At 41.5% G+C, this 17131-nt stretch overlaps 2 protein-coding genes across 3 annotated transcripts in view; both read left to right on the forward strand.

Annotated features, from left to right (window-relative positions):
* The first annotated feature begins 202 nt into the window (after positions 1-202).
* Positions 203-14583, forward strand: LOC123771739 (carboxylic ester hydrolase-like). Of its 2 annotated transcripts, none has more exons than XM_069313263.1 (12): positions 203-322; positions 4330-4561; positions 5322-5477; positions 6974-7121; positions 7464-7649; positions 8768-8961; positions 10221-10371; positions 10752-10930; positions 11348-11564; positions 11798-11927; positions 12977-13091; positions 13858-14583. In XM_069313263.1, exons 1-12 carry the CDS (start codon positions 306-308, stop codon positions 14137-14139), a joined length of 2007 nt encoding a protein of 668 aa, XP_069169364.1. In that variant the 5' UTR covers positions 203-305; the 3' UTR covers positions 14140-14583. The 2 variants fall into 2 exon arrangements, with proteins under 2 accessions (XP_069169364.1, XP_069169365.1); XM_069313264.1 differs by lacking the exon at positions 203-322 and adding an exon at positions 3922-3958.
* A 148-nt stretch (positions 14584-14731) lies between these two features.
* Positions 14732-17131, forward strand: part of LOC123771738 (uncharacterized) — a 36143-nt gene continuing 33743 nt past the window's right edge. The window contains 1 exon segment of the mRNA XM_045764459.2: positions 14732-16215. Coding sequence (XP_045620415.1) covers positions 16098-16215 — 118 coding nt within the window. The 5' untranslated portion in view covers positions 14732-16097.

The following is a 17131-nucleotide window of genomic DNA, read 5'->3' on the forward strand; positions in this document are numbered from 1 at the left end:
CAAGTGATGCCTTGAAAGGCGGTGGGTACAGTTACAGCCCCGCTCCTGTTCCAGGTAAGTCCACTACGGGCTCACCATAGCCCGTGCTACTTGGAACTTTTTGTTCCTAGAAGCTGAATCTTAAACAACAACACAACGACGGTGGGTAGGGGTGAGATAGTGTAGTGGAGAGTGGGGTAGGGAGGGAGGAGATTGTGCAGTTGGGGTACAGGGGAGTTTGTGTTGGGGTAGCGGGTGAGATAGTGCAGTGAGGAGGAAAAGACGATAAGAACAATCAGTGCTGTTAATTCTCTCCGTGAGGCAACATGCTCAACACAGGCAGGTGAGAGAGAGAGAGAGAGAGAGAGAGAGAGAGAGAGAGAGAGAGAGAGAGAGAGAGAGAGAGAGAGAGAGAGAGAGAGAGAGAGAGAGAGAGAGAGAGAGAGAGAGAGAGAGAGAGAGAGAGAGAGAGAGAGAGAGAGAGAGAGACAGAGAGAGAGACAGAGAGAGAGAGAGACCTTGACGTATATATATACTAGGACATTACTAGTCCTACTAGTTATAAGACTAGTAATGTCTGGAACTTACGTAATGCCTCCCTCTCCCCCCACCCCTCAACCTCCCCCAATCCAGGGGCTTATATATATATATATATATATGCAGGGGCATGCCCGTTCAATGTTGCCAGATTGGGCTACAAATACCGAATTGGGCTACTTTTGAGAGCCCCGCGCTCCCAAATTTTTAATTTCGCTACTTGCTACTTTTTGGGCTAATTTAAAAGCAAGATGTGCTAATTTGGGCTATTAATGTTAAGAATGTACGATTGCGAGTTACATGAAAGTAACTAAGCTATAAATAATTGTAATTAATAATAATTGTAAATATTAATTAATACTAAATAATATTATTTAATAAATTAGTCCCAAGTCAATGCAGAGTTTTCTTCCAAGCACAGAAACTTGTAAATATAAATGCAAGATAATGGATAGATCGATAAATAAATAGACAACTTTCAAATATTGCACCAAGTAATGGTGAGAGGAAAAAACTAGACAGTATACATTACATTTGAAATTAATAATGGATGAATGGTAATAAATTGGTGTATGTTTGTATGTATACCAGACAAAGTCCATTTAATGGCAGAATTTAGAGATTTTGTGTAAAACTTTTATATCTCATATTATTAATTATAACAGTAATCGAAAAGTAATAGTTTGTAAATACAAGAGACGAAACAGAGAGCATGAGCTTGAGCGATGTGCTGAGTCCATAAGGAGGCCGAGCTTCCAGAAATACCTTCCTGTGATTGGCTGTTGCGGGGAATACCAACACTCTTTTATGAATAAAATTTAAACTAAGAAATAGGTCCCTGTGCACAACAACAAAGTTGTTGTGAAAAAGAACAACAATTTCTGTTTTGCACCTGACAGAAATCTCCATTTAACTGAATAATTTACTCGAATAAGAGGGCAGAGCAGCGTATTATTATTTGTGTCAAGGCAACCCCCAATAATAACGTCTCAAGTTAGGTAGCCAACCCATTTTTTTATAACATCTGTTATATCCTGCAATATTTAATTATCACTTTATTTACACTTTAAATACTTAACTCTTCACTTTTTAGGTCGATTAAAGTTGAAACAGAATATCATAAGCAAGGATGGTGTGCTGAATAAAGATGATTTATTAAGTGGATGGCACCTATATTTGATCCCTTCCTGTGATTGGCTGTTGCGGGGAATGCCAACGCTCATATGAATAAAATGCAAAATAAGAAATACGTCATTTTTCTCAATAACCTTGTTATTGTACAAAAGAACAACAATTTCTGTTTTATACAAGACAGAAATTTCCATCTAACTGAATAATGTAGACCAATAAGAGGGCGGAGGCATTGTATCGCCGATATTATTTGCGTGAGGCAACCTCCACTGATGACGTCACAAGTCAAGTAGCCAGCCCATGTTTCTGTAACACTCGTTACATCCTGCAGTATTTAATTATCACTATATTAATACTTTTAAATACTTAACATTTCACTTTTTAGATAGATTAAAGTTGAAGCAGAATGTCATAAGCAGGGATGGTGTGCTGAATAAAGATGATTTATTAAGTGGATGTAGCCTTTAGCTGATCCCTTCCTGTGATTGGCTGTTGTGTGAATGTCAACAAAGAACATCTACCAATGATATGGCATTTATTATGCACCCCATACCCACGTGTGGGGCGGAGCTTGGAACCTCCTACCCGAGCACAACAACCCGCCTTATGGGTTGCTGTTTGGCTATTTATAGTGCGTTGGAAAAAAAAGAGATGGCGCTAGTTGTATTTTGTAGGGTAATTTGTTATAAGTGTAATTTGATGTCAACAGATGGCGTAAGCTGTATCTTATGGCCACTGTTGACCAGCCAGTTGATAGTGTTCTCTTTTGCCGACAGATGGCATCAGCTGTATCATTATTACTTCCAAATTCCCTTTAAACATTGATCTACAAATCCCTTGGCTTATGATAAGGTTTTATACCATTTATGATAAGTATTAGATAACTGGAGTTCCGCAATTACTTTTATTTATTAACTGTTCAGGATATCATCATATAACGTCTGGTTAGGACGTACTGCTCTCGATTGATGAAGATTAAGCCACCCAAGAGGTGGCACGGGCATGAATAGCCCGTAAATACTGCTCTCGTAATATTATTCAGGGGGTGGGGGAACTATCAAGTGAAAGCGCCAAGCCTTTACGACTATATAGCACTCCTAAGGGATCAGGATACGGATTTTGGATGGAACGGGGGAAAGGAATGGTGCCCAACCTCTTGGGCGGTCGGGGATTGAACGCGGACCTAGAGGAAACGAGACCGTCGCTCTACCGTCCAGCCCAAGTGGCTAAGCGTAATATTATTAAAACAACAATTTATGCATATAATAACAGCATTTCACACTAAAAATACTTGGATATATTGAAATTTGGCAGTGAATTCCAATCTAGGAATCTCCTATGACTAAACTGTACTTTTTAATTATTTTTATGTACTTATTACTTATTATTAAATTATTGAGTACTTACTATAATAATTAAATAAATTATTTTATTTAATATTTAAATTATATGATAAAAAATAGGTAATAATAAATCATTGTGTAGGGGGGACAGGCAGCCAGTGTGTATATATACATGTTAGGCTTACACCAAGGTCCCACAAAGGTACCACAAAGGTGCCAAATTAAAGACTGGGAGCTGCCGGGGCGGGCCCAAGGGTTGCTGGCGGCCCTGGCCAGGCTGAACTTCCGCGCCCTTATAATCACCATTGTTTAATAATCTTCACAGGGAGAAACAACTGTAAATATAGGAATAGTTTATTACAACATACACGGTAAAGAAAACAGCTCAGAAACTAAGGAAATAAAGCTGTCGAAAAAACATTAACGTCCACTTCAAGTTCAAGTATGTTTATTGAGACAATAAAAAAAAAAATACATCTCAAAGGAATAGAGTAGCTTAGGCTATTTCTACCCCCCCCCCCTCTACTTCAAGTCCCTCAAGGGGCGCACAAATTCAGTGAGTACAAATACACAAATCACAATGCAAGAATCCCATTTAACATAGCAGGTTAAAATAGGAAGCACATCATATAAAAGTGTTACAAGTGAGTTACAAGTTACAAGGGAACAAGTGATATATATAATAATATATATATATATAATATGTGTGTGTGTATATGCAGAAATAATATTAATAAAACAATTAACATTGTGTAGTGTACTCTATATATCAAAATATATTACTTTGAAACCCATATCATTCACTAAAAAAAAAAATTGGGCTACTCTAATTACAAGTTCGCTACTTTTAGACCGTCAGTTCGCTACTTTCAGCAATTTAGATCTGGCAACCGTGTGTCCGTTGGTCCGCCAGTACGTGATGGATGAGCGGGGAGGGGACATGCCGCCTCCTCATCCTCCCTAAAATGGTAACTGGCACTGGTGTAAAGGTTGATTGAGATCATGTTTTGCGATGAGTGTGTTGATTTGGTTGCATCCTGAGGACGGTCAGTAGTTGGGATTGTGGGGCCCTAGATAACCGTATGAATAATGAATATAAATAAATAAATAAATATGTTTATTCAGGTAAGGTACATACATACAAGTGATGTTACATTATTGGATTGATATGTGAAATCAATGAGTCAGGACAAGGATCAAAATCAATGAGACAGGACAAGCCTTCCTGTCCTCGACAACAATGGGAATAATAACTTTTCTCGAGTAAATACTGACGCCAGATGGCCGACGTGGCGTCAAGTGAGGTCTACCATATTGAAGACTTTATCGTCTCCTTCAGGATGATGATGTGGTTGGTGGTGGTGGCGACGGTGCTGGCCGCCTCTACCGCAGAAGGCGACGACGGAGAGCCATCTCGCCAGTTAAATTACACTCGTGCTGGGCCGGTGGTGGTAGAGACGTTGCAAGGAGCGGTGGAAGGGATCCAGGAGATATCCACTAAGGGCAGGCGCTTCTACGCCTACTATTCCATCCCATTTGCTAAGCCTCCAGTCAAGGAACTCCGCTTCAAGGTCAGGACACTGACTTTCCATCTTCGGGAATTTCAAGACCGAATCTAGCTGCATTTGTTTCACTTTGTGTAGGTTAAAAAAATTACAATCGTGGCTAGGCTATTGTTGTATATTTTCTGGTGTTAGGTTTAAGGCCTATATGTACTGAGGGCAGTGTCTTATACAATGTGTCACTGTGTGGGTTGTGTCTTATACAATGTGTCACTGTGTGGGTTGTGTCTTATACAATATGTCACTGTGTGGGTTGTGTCTTATACAATATGTCACTGTGTGGGTTGTGTCTTATACAATGTGTCACTGTGTGGGTTGTGTCTTATACAATGTGTTACTGTGTGGGTTGTGTCTAATACAATGTGTCACTGTGTGGGTTGTGTCTTATACAATGTGTTACTGTGTGGGTTGTGTCTTATACAATGTGTCACTGTGTGGGTTGTGTCTTATACAATGTATCACTGTAGACATTGTCTTAAACAAGCCTGTAGAGTTTGAGCTGCTGAAGGGTTATTAAGTCCCTCACAAGAGCTTGTTGACCAAACACCACGTATCATTTAGTTTATCCTCAACATTGTTCAGATGTTTGGTGAACATATTTACCCGAGGACCACAATATATAGTGACCTCAACGGGGACAGAAAGCCAGTGGCTTGTCAAAGTTATACCCCCACATATGACCAACATTCCGGTAGCAGTACATCAGTGCGTACTTAAGCTTGTTGATAAACAGAAGAAAGATGTAATTAACTGGTAATTTCCATTTCAGGACCCAGTCAAGGCACCTCCCTGGGAGGGGGTTCTTGAAGGGGGGTCCTCCTACCCCCCTCCCTGCCTCCAGGTGCCATTCTCCACCATCGCTACAGGAGTGATTTCACTAATTGGGCAAGAGGACTGTCTCTACCTCAATGTGTTCACTAGTAAGGTATAATCGCCATGAGTTATTATAATGTCCGACATTTACCAACTTGCCTCCCTATTACCACAGATGACTCGCTAGAGATTGAATTTACTTAGTTTATTATTAATAATTCAATCCCAGACCCATGGGTCATGTCACGCACCGAACCCAACGGGACCAGTTTAGTCCCCCGGGTAGGACAGAGTTGAGACTCTGTCCTTTCACCTGATGCCACTATTCACATTGCGGTAAATACAGATACCCAGGTGTTAGGGAATTGCCGTGGGTAGCATCCTGTGGAAGGATGTAGTTAGCCTAGGAAGAGAACCTCAATATACCTGAAGTCCAGGCTTCCTGTCCCCGAGAACGAGAAACCCAGACATGGTGTAGGGCGGAACTAAATTAACTTTATACCAGGAATTGCAGACATTTCCAATTTCTCAACAGAAGTTTGATTCAATGTGGAATGGAATAGAGCCAGTAGGGTCTAAAACCTGTATGATGTCATGAACATTATGACGACAACATCTCTTGCACTCGTATATAGGACAACCTTTTATCTCTTCAGTTTATTATAAGCCTACTCATATATGTATTTTTTGCGGGGGTGGGGGTGGATGAATTTAAACGCTTCAAAACAGTCTCTAGTTTGATGCGGTCTTCTCTCTAATTCTAATGATTCCACGATATGAAATTTGTCAAAGATCACCTTGATAGCATTTGACGACCAAGAGACCATTTGAATTCCCTGTTTCACTTCTTTTTTTATATTACTGCTTCCAGCTCCAAGGTGATCCAGACGAATAGACACTAACTTGAACTTGTCGAGAAATGAAACAACTGAATGTCTGAATATAAGTGATGTCTAATTGTGGTCATACTGATGTAAACAGTTAACGGTAATCGTACAGTAAATTCAGACGTTAGGTTTCTCTGACTATATGTCTGTCTCTGCCTTTCTGTCTCTATTTTATATTAAAATTGTTATATTCATGTAAGGTTTTGCAGTTTTCGTATATACATACGATATATAATTCAATCATTATGAATTTATTAGTAAAGTATTAAGTTAAGGGAAGGGAATTATCAGGGGAAAGCGCCTATATAGCACTGGGAAGGGGTCAGGATAAGGATTTGGGATGGGACGGGAGTTAAGGAATGGTGCTCAACCATTTGGACGGTCGGGGACTTGAACACCGACCTGCATGAAGCAAGGCCGTCGCTCTACCGTTCAGCCCAAGTGGTTGTGCTTGTATTAAGTTAGGATCAGGAACATTCTCGCAATTACGGGCTATTCATGCCCGTGCCACCTTTATCAATCAATCAATTCTCGTAAAGCCATGGACACTTCGTCCTGAGTAGCTAAATCTTTAACAACATCGTAAAGCCAACCACAGCCCCTCTCCAGTGCCAGGTAAGTCCACAACGGGCTCACCATAGCCCGTACTACTTGGAACGTTTTGTTCCGAGTAGCTGAATCTAAAACAACATCGCAAAGCCACTAACGCACCTAACTCCAGCCAAGGCAGACGGAGGCCGAGTTGCCAGTGCTGGTGTTCATCCACGGAGGAGCTTACTTCGCCGGCAGCGCCAGCAAGTACCCGCCGCACGCGCTCCTCAATGAAGACATCGTTCTCGTCACTCTTCAGTACCGGCTGGGCGTCTTAGGTGAGTTAACACGGTGGTGTTCTGTGTGTGGCGCCTTGAGATATCTTACCTGGTCCTGGAGTGCGTTCTGGGAGTTCATCTACTCCCGAAGTCTGGCCCGGGGCCAGGCGTGACTTGAAACAACTTAGTCCTAAAGGCTGTTGCTCGAAGTGGCCCTTAGGCTTATAAGGGTGATATACGTTCACTTACAAGGCAGCCATTGGTCATTGTTTCATCAATGATTCGTGACGTTTTCTCTGGTAGAGGTCACGAATCATTGTTGAATGATTCGCTGCATTATAAGCGTCTATAAACAAGTGTGACCTCAAACATGTAACCAATGCGATGTTATTTGTCCTTAAGGCTTCCTTTCCACCGAAGACGAGGTCATGCCCGGGAACCTGGCCCTCAAGGACCAGGTAATGGCCCTCCAATGGGTCAAGGCCAACATCCGGCAGTTCGGCGGTGACCCGAAGAAGGTCACCATCTTCGGAGAGAGCGCCGGCGCCGCCTTCGTACACTTCCACATTCTCTCACCCAAATCTGACGGTGGGTTGGCGTAGAAAGATTGATGTGCTTAGATTAGATGTTTAGCTACAGGCCCAGGGGGCCGTGTTGTTACGACAGAGCCATGTGGCACTAGGCTATTTGCATATAGACGCATGGGTCACTAAGCTATTAAGAAATAATTAAGAAAGTTCATTTCAAAACTCATGTTAAATTCGCTATATTTTTATTCTTAAGTTACATAAATATTAACTAGCATTTTTACCAAGATATTTTTATCCAAGATATAAATATTATTTAGGCACTATCTTTTTAGAATTATTTTGGCAATTATTTGAAAGGCGCTGAGCAAAGATCAACAGGCTGACTTTGTTCCAAGGCGTGACAATAGGGCTATACCCGAATTTCTAGCAGAACTATTCCCTACCGTCTCCCTATCCTCAGAGATACTAAAACATCAACCTCGATCATTCCCATGTGTTTAGAACCAGCTCACGACAAGAAAATTGTCCCGGGCTTAATTGCCGAACAGGACAAGATATGTGAGTAATTCTCGTCAGAGAGAAGCCTATGGAGCCCTTGATAAGCCTAGCTGTAGCTTATTAAGGCTTTCCTAGCCCAACTACTGACCGTCCGCAGGATGCAACCCACATCTGTGGCCTAACTCTTGGGTTACCTATTTACTGCTAGGTGAACAGAAGCATCGGGTGAAAATGAACTTGCCAAACGGGTTTCTGCCCTGCCTGGAGGAGTGACTCGGGTGTGAGCCGGGGACGTAGACCACTGCATGGTGCCTCTGTTCACCTAGCAGCAAATAGAAGTTAAGGGCGACTGTTGTGGGTTGCATCATGGGGTAGTAGTTGGCCCAGATGAGAGGAAGTGGGCAGGGTTAAGTAAATAAGTTTCCTGTGCCCGGCAAGAGTGGGGAACCATTCTAACGAACTATAGTTAACTACGATCTTCAAATGCTCTATTCTCAACAATTACATAATCAGTTCTAGACCCTTCTCTTCTAACAAAATCCTTTAGACGACCCAACCTTAGTATGTCATTTATCTATTTTATGATTTCCTAGTTAGTCTAGCTATTATCCTCCTACCCAAGCAGAATCATTCCCATTTTTATTTTGTTGTGATTCCTGATCGAGCATACTTCTCCAGGATTGTTCTCCCGAGCGATCCTACAGTCTGGCTCGGCCTTGTGCCCTTGGTCGCTCGGAGCCTCTCACAGAGAAGTGGCCTTTCACACCGCTGACACGGTAGGATGCGCAGACACACGGGATTCCTACGAACTCCTGCGGTGTCTGCAGGAGGCGAGGGCGGAGCAGCTGGTCCTCACTCTCCTCGATCACTTTGTGAGTAAATCTTCTAACCTGTAGCGCAGTAGTCTACGTTCTCGACTCACACTCGAGGGGACCCGGTTGGGCATGTGTCCTTTAACCTAATGATCCTGTTCACCTAGGCGTAAAATAGGCACCAGAGAGTTAGACAATTGCTGTGGGTTGTAACGTGGGGAAGGTCAATAGGATAGGATAGTGGATCCCAAATTTTTAGGTCTTATTCCTCCCTTTTCTAACGATAGTCTTGCTTGTGGACCCCTACAACCATGTGTGTGTGTGAGGGAGAATGAGTGGGCGCGCAGAAGAGATGGAAGAGGAGGAGATGATTGAGGGAAATGGGGAATGAGAGTAGCAGAGAAATTCAGAGATAAGGCGACCTATCGACAAGAATTTGTGTGCGCGAGAGATAATAAGAGAGATAAAAAGAGAAACAAGGATGAGCTCAATGTAGTTGACGTGGAGTTGATAGCCACACAGCAAAGTGTAATGGGACGTTCGTCCTGACCGTACGATATACGCTATACACGGTGATTAAGATAACAGGAAGAACACGACGGGAGACATCTCCAGTCACGCAGGGTGCAGTTGCACCTCCACAGATCTCCAGTATCTCTTGATACTGGTAATGGCTCAAAAGGGCCACCACTTACGGGCTATTCATGCCCGTGCCACCTTTTGGGTGGCTTAATCTTCGTCAATCAATCAATCAACAGGAAGAAATAATCCTAACCTGCAGTTGATTAGATCCGTAACTTGCAACTTTAACGGCATATATATAAGCACTGGCTATATGATATATCATGCAAAACACAATATTTTTTAACCATATTTACAACAAGAATCAAGCGTTTATATTACAATCTTGAACAAATGTGTATCATCCAAGCGCGGATATGTGTTGGAATTTTCAACAGAATAATTAATTTTGTGACGAAGATCAATAACTGATAATGTTTTACACGCTCCAAGATCTTTGTCTTGTGTCGCAAGTGACACCTTTCTTTCCTGTTCCCATTCGTTCTTTTCCACTCTATTTCCAGTAGCTACCATCCCTTTGTATAGCGTAAGGCTTAATGTCTATCACAATCTAGAGGGGTAATTAAGGTTACTATAAATACTGTACTTACTGAATAGTTAGTAAATATACTTTAACTCTGGCCATCTTCACTTAGAAACGGTATATAATTTTGTATAAATATTCCTGTTCACATTACCATCCTGGTCCGATTATTTCACTGACGCTACTGCTGCTCTGACTGTGCAATGCTCCGCAGGCATGGCAGTTTTTACCGTTGCTGTTGGGACCCCGGGTTGATGGAGACGTCATACCCATGGAGCCTGAGGTGCTGGCGAGGTTAGGCTACCACAAGCACATTGACATCATATCGGGGATCACGGCCCACGACGGAGGTCTTCTTGCTGTCAGTACGTGCGTCTCTCTCGATGTTTCCTTATTCTGATTTCTATGTTTCTTATGTAAAGACCTTAATGAAGGAGTAGGTCAAAGATTTTATAAATGTACTCTCTACGAGTCTACGATATCGCTGCTCGTTAAACAAACGTCAACTAACCTAATATATTCTAACCTATCTTTAACTGAACCTAACCTATCTTCAGCCGAGCCTCACCTATCAAAATTAAGAAATACAATTTTGTTGTATATATGATGTAGACGGGGTATGTTAGACTGGTAAAAATGCCGCCCTTCCGGCTAACAAGACAAACACATGTTGATGAAATTAATATATTCACCCATGCATCACCATTAAAGTGTTTTTACTTGTTGGCTTCCGTTGACGGAACAGCAATGTACGCCAGAGAGGACCTCCGGAAGGCATTGCAAGAGAGGTTCCACGAGCTGGGGCCTGTGGCGTTGTCGTTTGACACGGCAGACGACACCCCTCTCCTGCTTGCTCGCCAGGTCTTCAACCACTACCTCGGGGGAGTTCACCTGGACGAGGCTCATGCTGAACAAGTCGTCAAGGTTAGCAGTTACGGGCTCACCATAGCCCGTGCTACTTGGAACTTTTTGTTCCAGGTAGCGAATCTTAAACAACAAAGGTTAGCAGGGGGGGGGGGCGGGCTTGTGAGATAGATTTGTGGCATTTTTCTCGTGAATATGAGAATGGGAAGAGGATTTGATCATGTGTAAATGGTTCAGAAGCCTTTAAGTGATCATTCATATGTTCAAAGGTTTAATTAATATAGTGGATATGCTGTAGTTCATTTTCCTTAATTTCATTTTTGGATATTAAAATGTTTAATTTGTTTTCAATTTATCTTGTCAAAGCCTAAAAAAGCCTTTTTGTTTTTCTTACACTTTCCTCTTTCTATCCCCTTCAAAATATATATTTAAAGGCTTTTTTAAATTAAATAGTTATATTAATCTTCTTTACGACAGATGTTCACAGACCGAACATTTGCAGTCTGCCACGACCTGACCTCCATCCTGCACTCTCGTTCCTCTGCTGGTCCACTACCACACCACCACAGCAAGGCCCCCCACCGCAAGGACCACCACATTAAGGACCACCACCGCCGCACCTATACCTACGAGCTCCACTACAGAGGAGAGCACTCCATCACCGACATCTTCAACATTACCATCGGCAGACACTGTGAGCTGACACGCGAGGCTTCTCTAATCTGTCTGTTTACATTAACTTAACTCAATAATTTATTCCTGTATTTGATGAGTAACAACCTACCACTCACAGTATTCATCATCTATATTAACAATGTTGATATAGATGATGATGTTGCTCGTGTTGCCTTGCATATTGCAACAATGAATTATGTTGCTTGTTCCAAATGTTAAAGTGGAGTATGCGTCCGGACGCCTGTGTTTCAGGGGTGACCCATGCAGACGACCTTTTCTACTTTTTCACGGGAGGAGAAGCCTGGCTGCCCCTCACCCGCCCACAAGACCTGGCCTTCAGGGACCTCCTCATAAGGCTCTGGGTCAACTTTGCTACCACTGGGTACTGACTTACCCCGTCTCCACAAAGTCTGTATATATTTAGCTAATACTGACCCACAGTAATGACCAAACTACATATCTCTCTACTCTACATACTACTAAATACTAAGTAATACTAAACTACATACTCTCGCCGACCTGCATGAAGCAAGACAGTCGCTCTACCGTCGAGCCTAAGCAGCCCAACCATGTTAAAGACTGTACCTCTCTCAACCAGTTTAAGTTAAAAACGAAGCTATACCTAATAAATTCCCTGTAACCTACCTTACCCTTCTATTGTCAACCAATGTCTGTTTTTCTTTAAAGAGCGCTGTTTGTCGACATAATTGTATTTGTGCTGCTTTTTCATCTATGTTTTCATTTCTTGTTTTCATTCTACTCATTATGCTCAATTAGTATTAAGCTTGTCATTTAAGTTTATCATGCCCGAAACGCTTTGCGTAATAGTGGCTTTAGGCATTGTATGTACTAGCTCTACCTATAAGTCAACCAATCCTTGTAAAAATTTATTGTATGTATGAACCTTACCTAAATAAAATTGTATTGTATTGTTGTTGTATCAAAAGATGAAGAAACGACGACGTTTCGGTTCGTGTGGGACTTGATAATGGTCCAAGACAGACCGAAACGTCGTCGTCGTTTCTTTATCTTCTGGTGTGTGATCATCATATCTTCAGCCACGTTATTGTGAATCATCATCTGTAATGACCCACTATTTTGAAAACACAAGAAACTTACACTGAATATTTTCGGTACGAAACTGGAGCCCGCCCTCTTCAGCAGTTTGGGGCCGAAATATTCAGTTGACGTTTCTGCGTTTTCAAAATAGTGCCAGCTTTTATATATAGATCTACATATTACCTCATTTCATTAACACGCCTAGGTATATACACAGCAATGTGCTGCTACCCTATTATGTATGAAAGATTACAGAGTTCAAATAGATTACAAAGATCAAAAACTAGCAATAAGTTCATATAATAATAATAATAATAATAATAATAATAATAATAATAATAATAATTGTCAATTTTTTTAATGTTAATTAAGGAATCCAACGCCGGATTTTTCGCTTGGGTTCACCTGGGAACCTACCACAGAGGCCCACCTACAGCACCTGGTCCTCCAGCCCTCACCTGTCATGCACAACGACACTAGGCGTCAGGTGAGGCTAATTATGTAGACAGGTGTTAATACGGTTATTACTAATTGCTGAATTTGCAATTTGAGGGGGGGTGAGGGAGGGGTAGATTTGAGTCAACCAATTGGATTTGAATTTAGATTCTAGATTAAGGTAAACTGTTTGTTTATATATGTTAAGTAGCATCATTATTATCTTTATAAACATCATTATAATGAACACTATCACGAGAATCATTCTCACCACTATCATCATCATGTTTGGACACAGTAATCCAGATGGTGACAGCAAAAAATGTATAGATTAAAAGCAAAAAAAAATCTTTCCTTTGAAATCAAAAGCTCATTTAATTACCACAGCCCTCCTCTCTTCTACTAGTTGATCAACTTTCATTATAATTGGTTGATCATCGCTCGTATAGATCCTGTCTATATCAATATGTTGCATGGCTGTGTTGTTGGTATGCTAATTATATGCATTAGCATGTCTTTTATGCACGTTTTTGCATTTTTAAATGTTGAAAAACATTTGTCAATCTTCTGATTATTTTCGTGTTTAGGTTTATCGCTTTGCAAGGCCTCACTATCATTTTCACTTCCCACTTTATGTACACTGTACCATGTACACAACACCACGTACACTGTACCACGTACACAACACCACGTACACTGTACCACGTACACAACACCACGTACACTACGCTACCCACAATACACCATCATGCATCACCATAACCACTACATTACTAAATCTAACCAAATACTGCAACTGTGCTTGTTTGCTCCTGCAGGAGAGAGAGTTCCTGACGTCCCTCCCCACCTACCAGTACGGCCTCCTGGAAAAGGAGATGGAAGAGGAAACTGCAGAAGAAAACGGGTGGAAATTGGATGATGATGAGGAGGAGGAGGTGGAGGAAAATGAGTGGTGGTACTTGGATTATGATAATGATGAGGAGGAAATAGAAGAGGAATGGTGGAAATTGAATAGGGAGGAGGAGGAGGAGGATGAACGAGCAGCAAACACAACAACAAACACTGAGTCGAACACAATCTACACCAGGGACGAGTTGTGAGCTCTGAGTGTTGGGTAGGCTATACACATGATGGGTAGGCCATACACATGATGGGTAGGCCATACACATGATGGGTAGGCCATACACATGATGGGTAGGCCATACACATGATGGGTAGGCCATACACATGATGGGTAGGCTATACACATGATGGGTAGGCTATACACGTGATGGGTAGGCTATACACATGATGGGTAGGCCATACACATGATGGGTAGGCTATACACATGATGGGTAGGCTATACACGTGATGGGTAGGCTATACACATGATGGGTAGGCCATACACAATGATGGGTAGGACCTACACATGATGGGTAGGACCTACACATCATGTTAGGGTTAAGACTTGTTACATGATGATTTGGCGAAACATAAATTTCATAAGACAGAAGATTGACGACTTTGATTATATTATTATATCAATATACTTTATAAATGCATAATTATATGTTACTCTACCGTCCTTGTACGCTGTATAACTGTATCACTGCATTTATGTACTGCTGGCTCACTGTATTAATGAACCAATGCACTGGTTTTGGTTAGTTGCTAGGCTTGTTACGCCTATGTCAACCTCTGGAGGGTTATTGAGGCCTACATAAGATTCGGGGAAACTGCAGAGGGGGCTATTGGTCCATACGTGGCAGCTCCGCGCATTCCAAATTTCATAATTTCAACACTGAAAAAAGTCAGTATAGTTGACCAAAGGAGAACTGAATATAAGTGTAAACACACTTCCTGTTACTATGCTGAACCCTAATCTAGAAATGTCTATATAATTTAAGTACAGTCGGGTGCGTTCTCGATTCACAAACGGCAATTCCGGTTCGAATCAAGGGCGGGACAGAAACGGTTGAGCTCGTTTCACGAGTGTCAGTAATTCGACCATGGAGTGGGGGAGAAAGGACCTCTACTTAAGCCTGACGAGTATGAATACACTCTCAGAGGTCACGACCTCTCCGTAGGGTGCAGTCGCACCTCCACAGATCTCCAGTATCAGCTAATGATACTGGTAATAGCTCCACCACTTACGGGCTATTCATGCCCGTGCCACCTCTTGGGTGGCTAGCTTAATCTTCATCAATCGAATACACTCTGGCTGCCGGTCTCCCGACACAATAAACTATTATTATTATTATTATACGGAATAACAAATATAATTTCCGTGTACTTTAGATTTGTATGGAGGACCCCTGACCGCTGACCGTTAACAGAGGCATTAGGGAAATGTTCCCAGCCATTTCTGTTCTGCCCGGGAATCAAACCCAGGATTCCTGATTGTGAGTCAGGAATAAAGCCAACAGGTAGATACATGCTGTATTGGGTGGACTGTATTTCCTGAAATTATATAGTGTCACACCTAGAATTAATTAACATAGCCATGATAATTAGGCTCAGAATTGGCATCATCGACTACCCATTTGTTTAAATTAACGGAAATGTATACATATAGATGATTAGACATTTCTTTATAAACAAAAAATAACATAATTGACTAACGTACCTAATCTAGTGTATTTTTGTTAATGTTATCATACAAAAAAATTATTTGAGTTTAGAATTATTATTAACATATAGGACTTTTCTGCGAACTTTTCATATCAGTGACATCGGGTGCCAAGAAGTACTGCCAATGCGCACAAAACATCTTTTAAATTATTACTTATCTAAAAAAAGAATGATACAATTAAAGTTAAATAGTATATTTAAAAAAATAATATATATTACTATAATATATTATTATTTGTAAGACACTGAAAGCAAATTCACAAAAAATAGTGCCTATTTACTGGAGAATTAATTGACTAAAAGTCCGTCAGTGCCTCGGGCGCCGCACTCGAACGGCTTCTGTTGATATGTTTGTGTTTTGGGCCATTTCGATCAGCGAACTTTGGGGTCGAGGAATGTCCCTCACTGGTTTGACGAGCCTCGCAGTAGTCTGAGAGAGAGCCCAGCCATGGCGGACACGCTCTCAAACAACTTCTGCTCCCTCTGCGGCTACTCCTTCGACCGCTTCGGCTCTGACAAGCTCAACATACGGACATCTCTGGCCTCGCCCGTTGTCGAGCAGTCGGGTGGGTCGCGGGTCCTGACAGGGGGGAGGGTGATGGTGGGGAGTTTCGGGTAATAAAAAATCAACTTTGTTTTCCAACTAAACCATACACAACCTAGCATATCCTAGCCATAAAGAACCCAGCCTAGCGCAACATAACATATCCAGAACGCCTAGAAGAGGTGGCCAAATAGTTTAGGAGGGAAACTTTAAATGCGTGCCCCTTTAAAACTGCAGCTAGACAGCCTTTTCCAGATTTTCTGGATGCTTTAGTTATGACACAAGTTACAAAGAAGAGGCTTGACATAAAAGCAACTCGCAGAATAGCAAGTCATAATTCGGTTTTATTAAGTTAGTTTCTATTAGCATAATGTGCTCAAGAAGTACACTAATATATATTTAAGGACAGATGAAGACGTTGCAGCCTCTGCTGGCTTGCTTCTACTATTAAACATTTGTTCTGTGGTTATGGGGGAATTTTGGAGGATTTGGCTTTTGGGAATGACACTGAGGCAGAGAGATAACAATAACTCTCCTTGAATGTTTGTACTTTTTCCTGAATAAACATCTTATCTTATCTATCTTATCTAATACTAAAAGTGCACAATCACATTAACGTGAGGTCTCATTGAGAAAATCCTGTCGGGGCCGAGTTGTTTAGGGCGTATGCTTGGGAGTACCCAGTGTGTAGGTTCAACTCCTTGTTATGGCTTCTACCGATTTTCTCAGTACTAAGAGTACTTAGTACTCTAAGTACTAAGAGTATCTACTATAGTAATACCAAGTAATATAGCAATACTGTACTACTTAGTAATACTAAGAGTATCTAATTCTTTATCACACAAGTAAATAATTACAGTACTTGAGTGATACAGTAGTAGATACTGTAGTTGATTTGTTGACTCTTAGTGACAATTGTTCACTTGGGGTGAAAACTG

Source organism: Procambarus clarkii, chromosome 75 (genome assembly GCF_040958095.1).
Source record: "Procambarus clarkii isolate CNS0578487 chromosome 75, FALCON_Pclarkii_2.0, whole genome shotgun sequence".
Taxonomy (NCBI): Eukaryota; Metazoa; Arthropoda; class Malacostraca; order Decapoda; family Cambaridae; genus Procambarus; species Procambarus clarkii.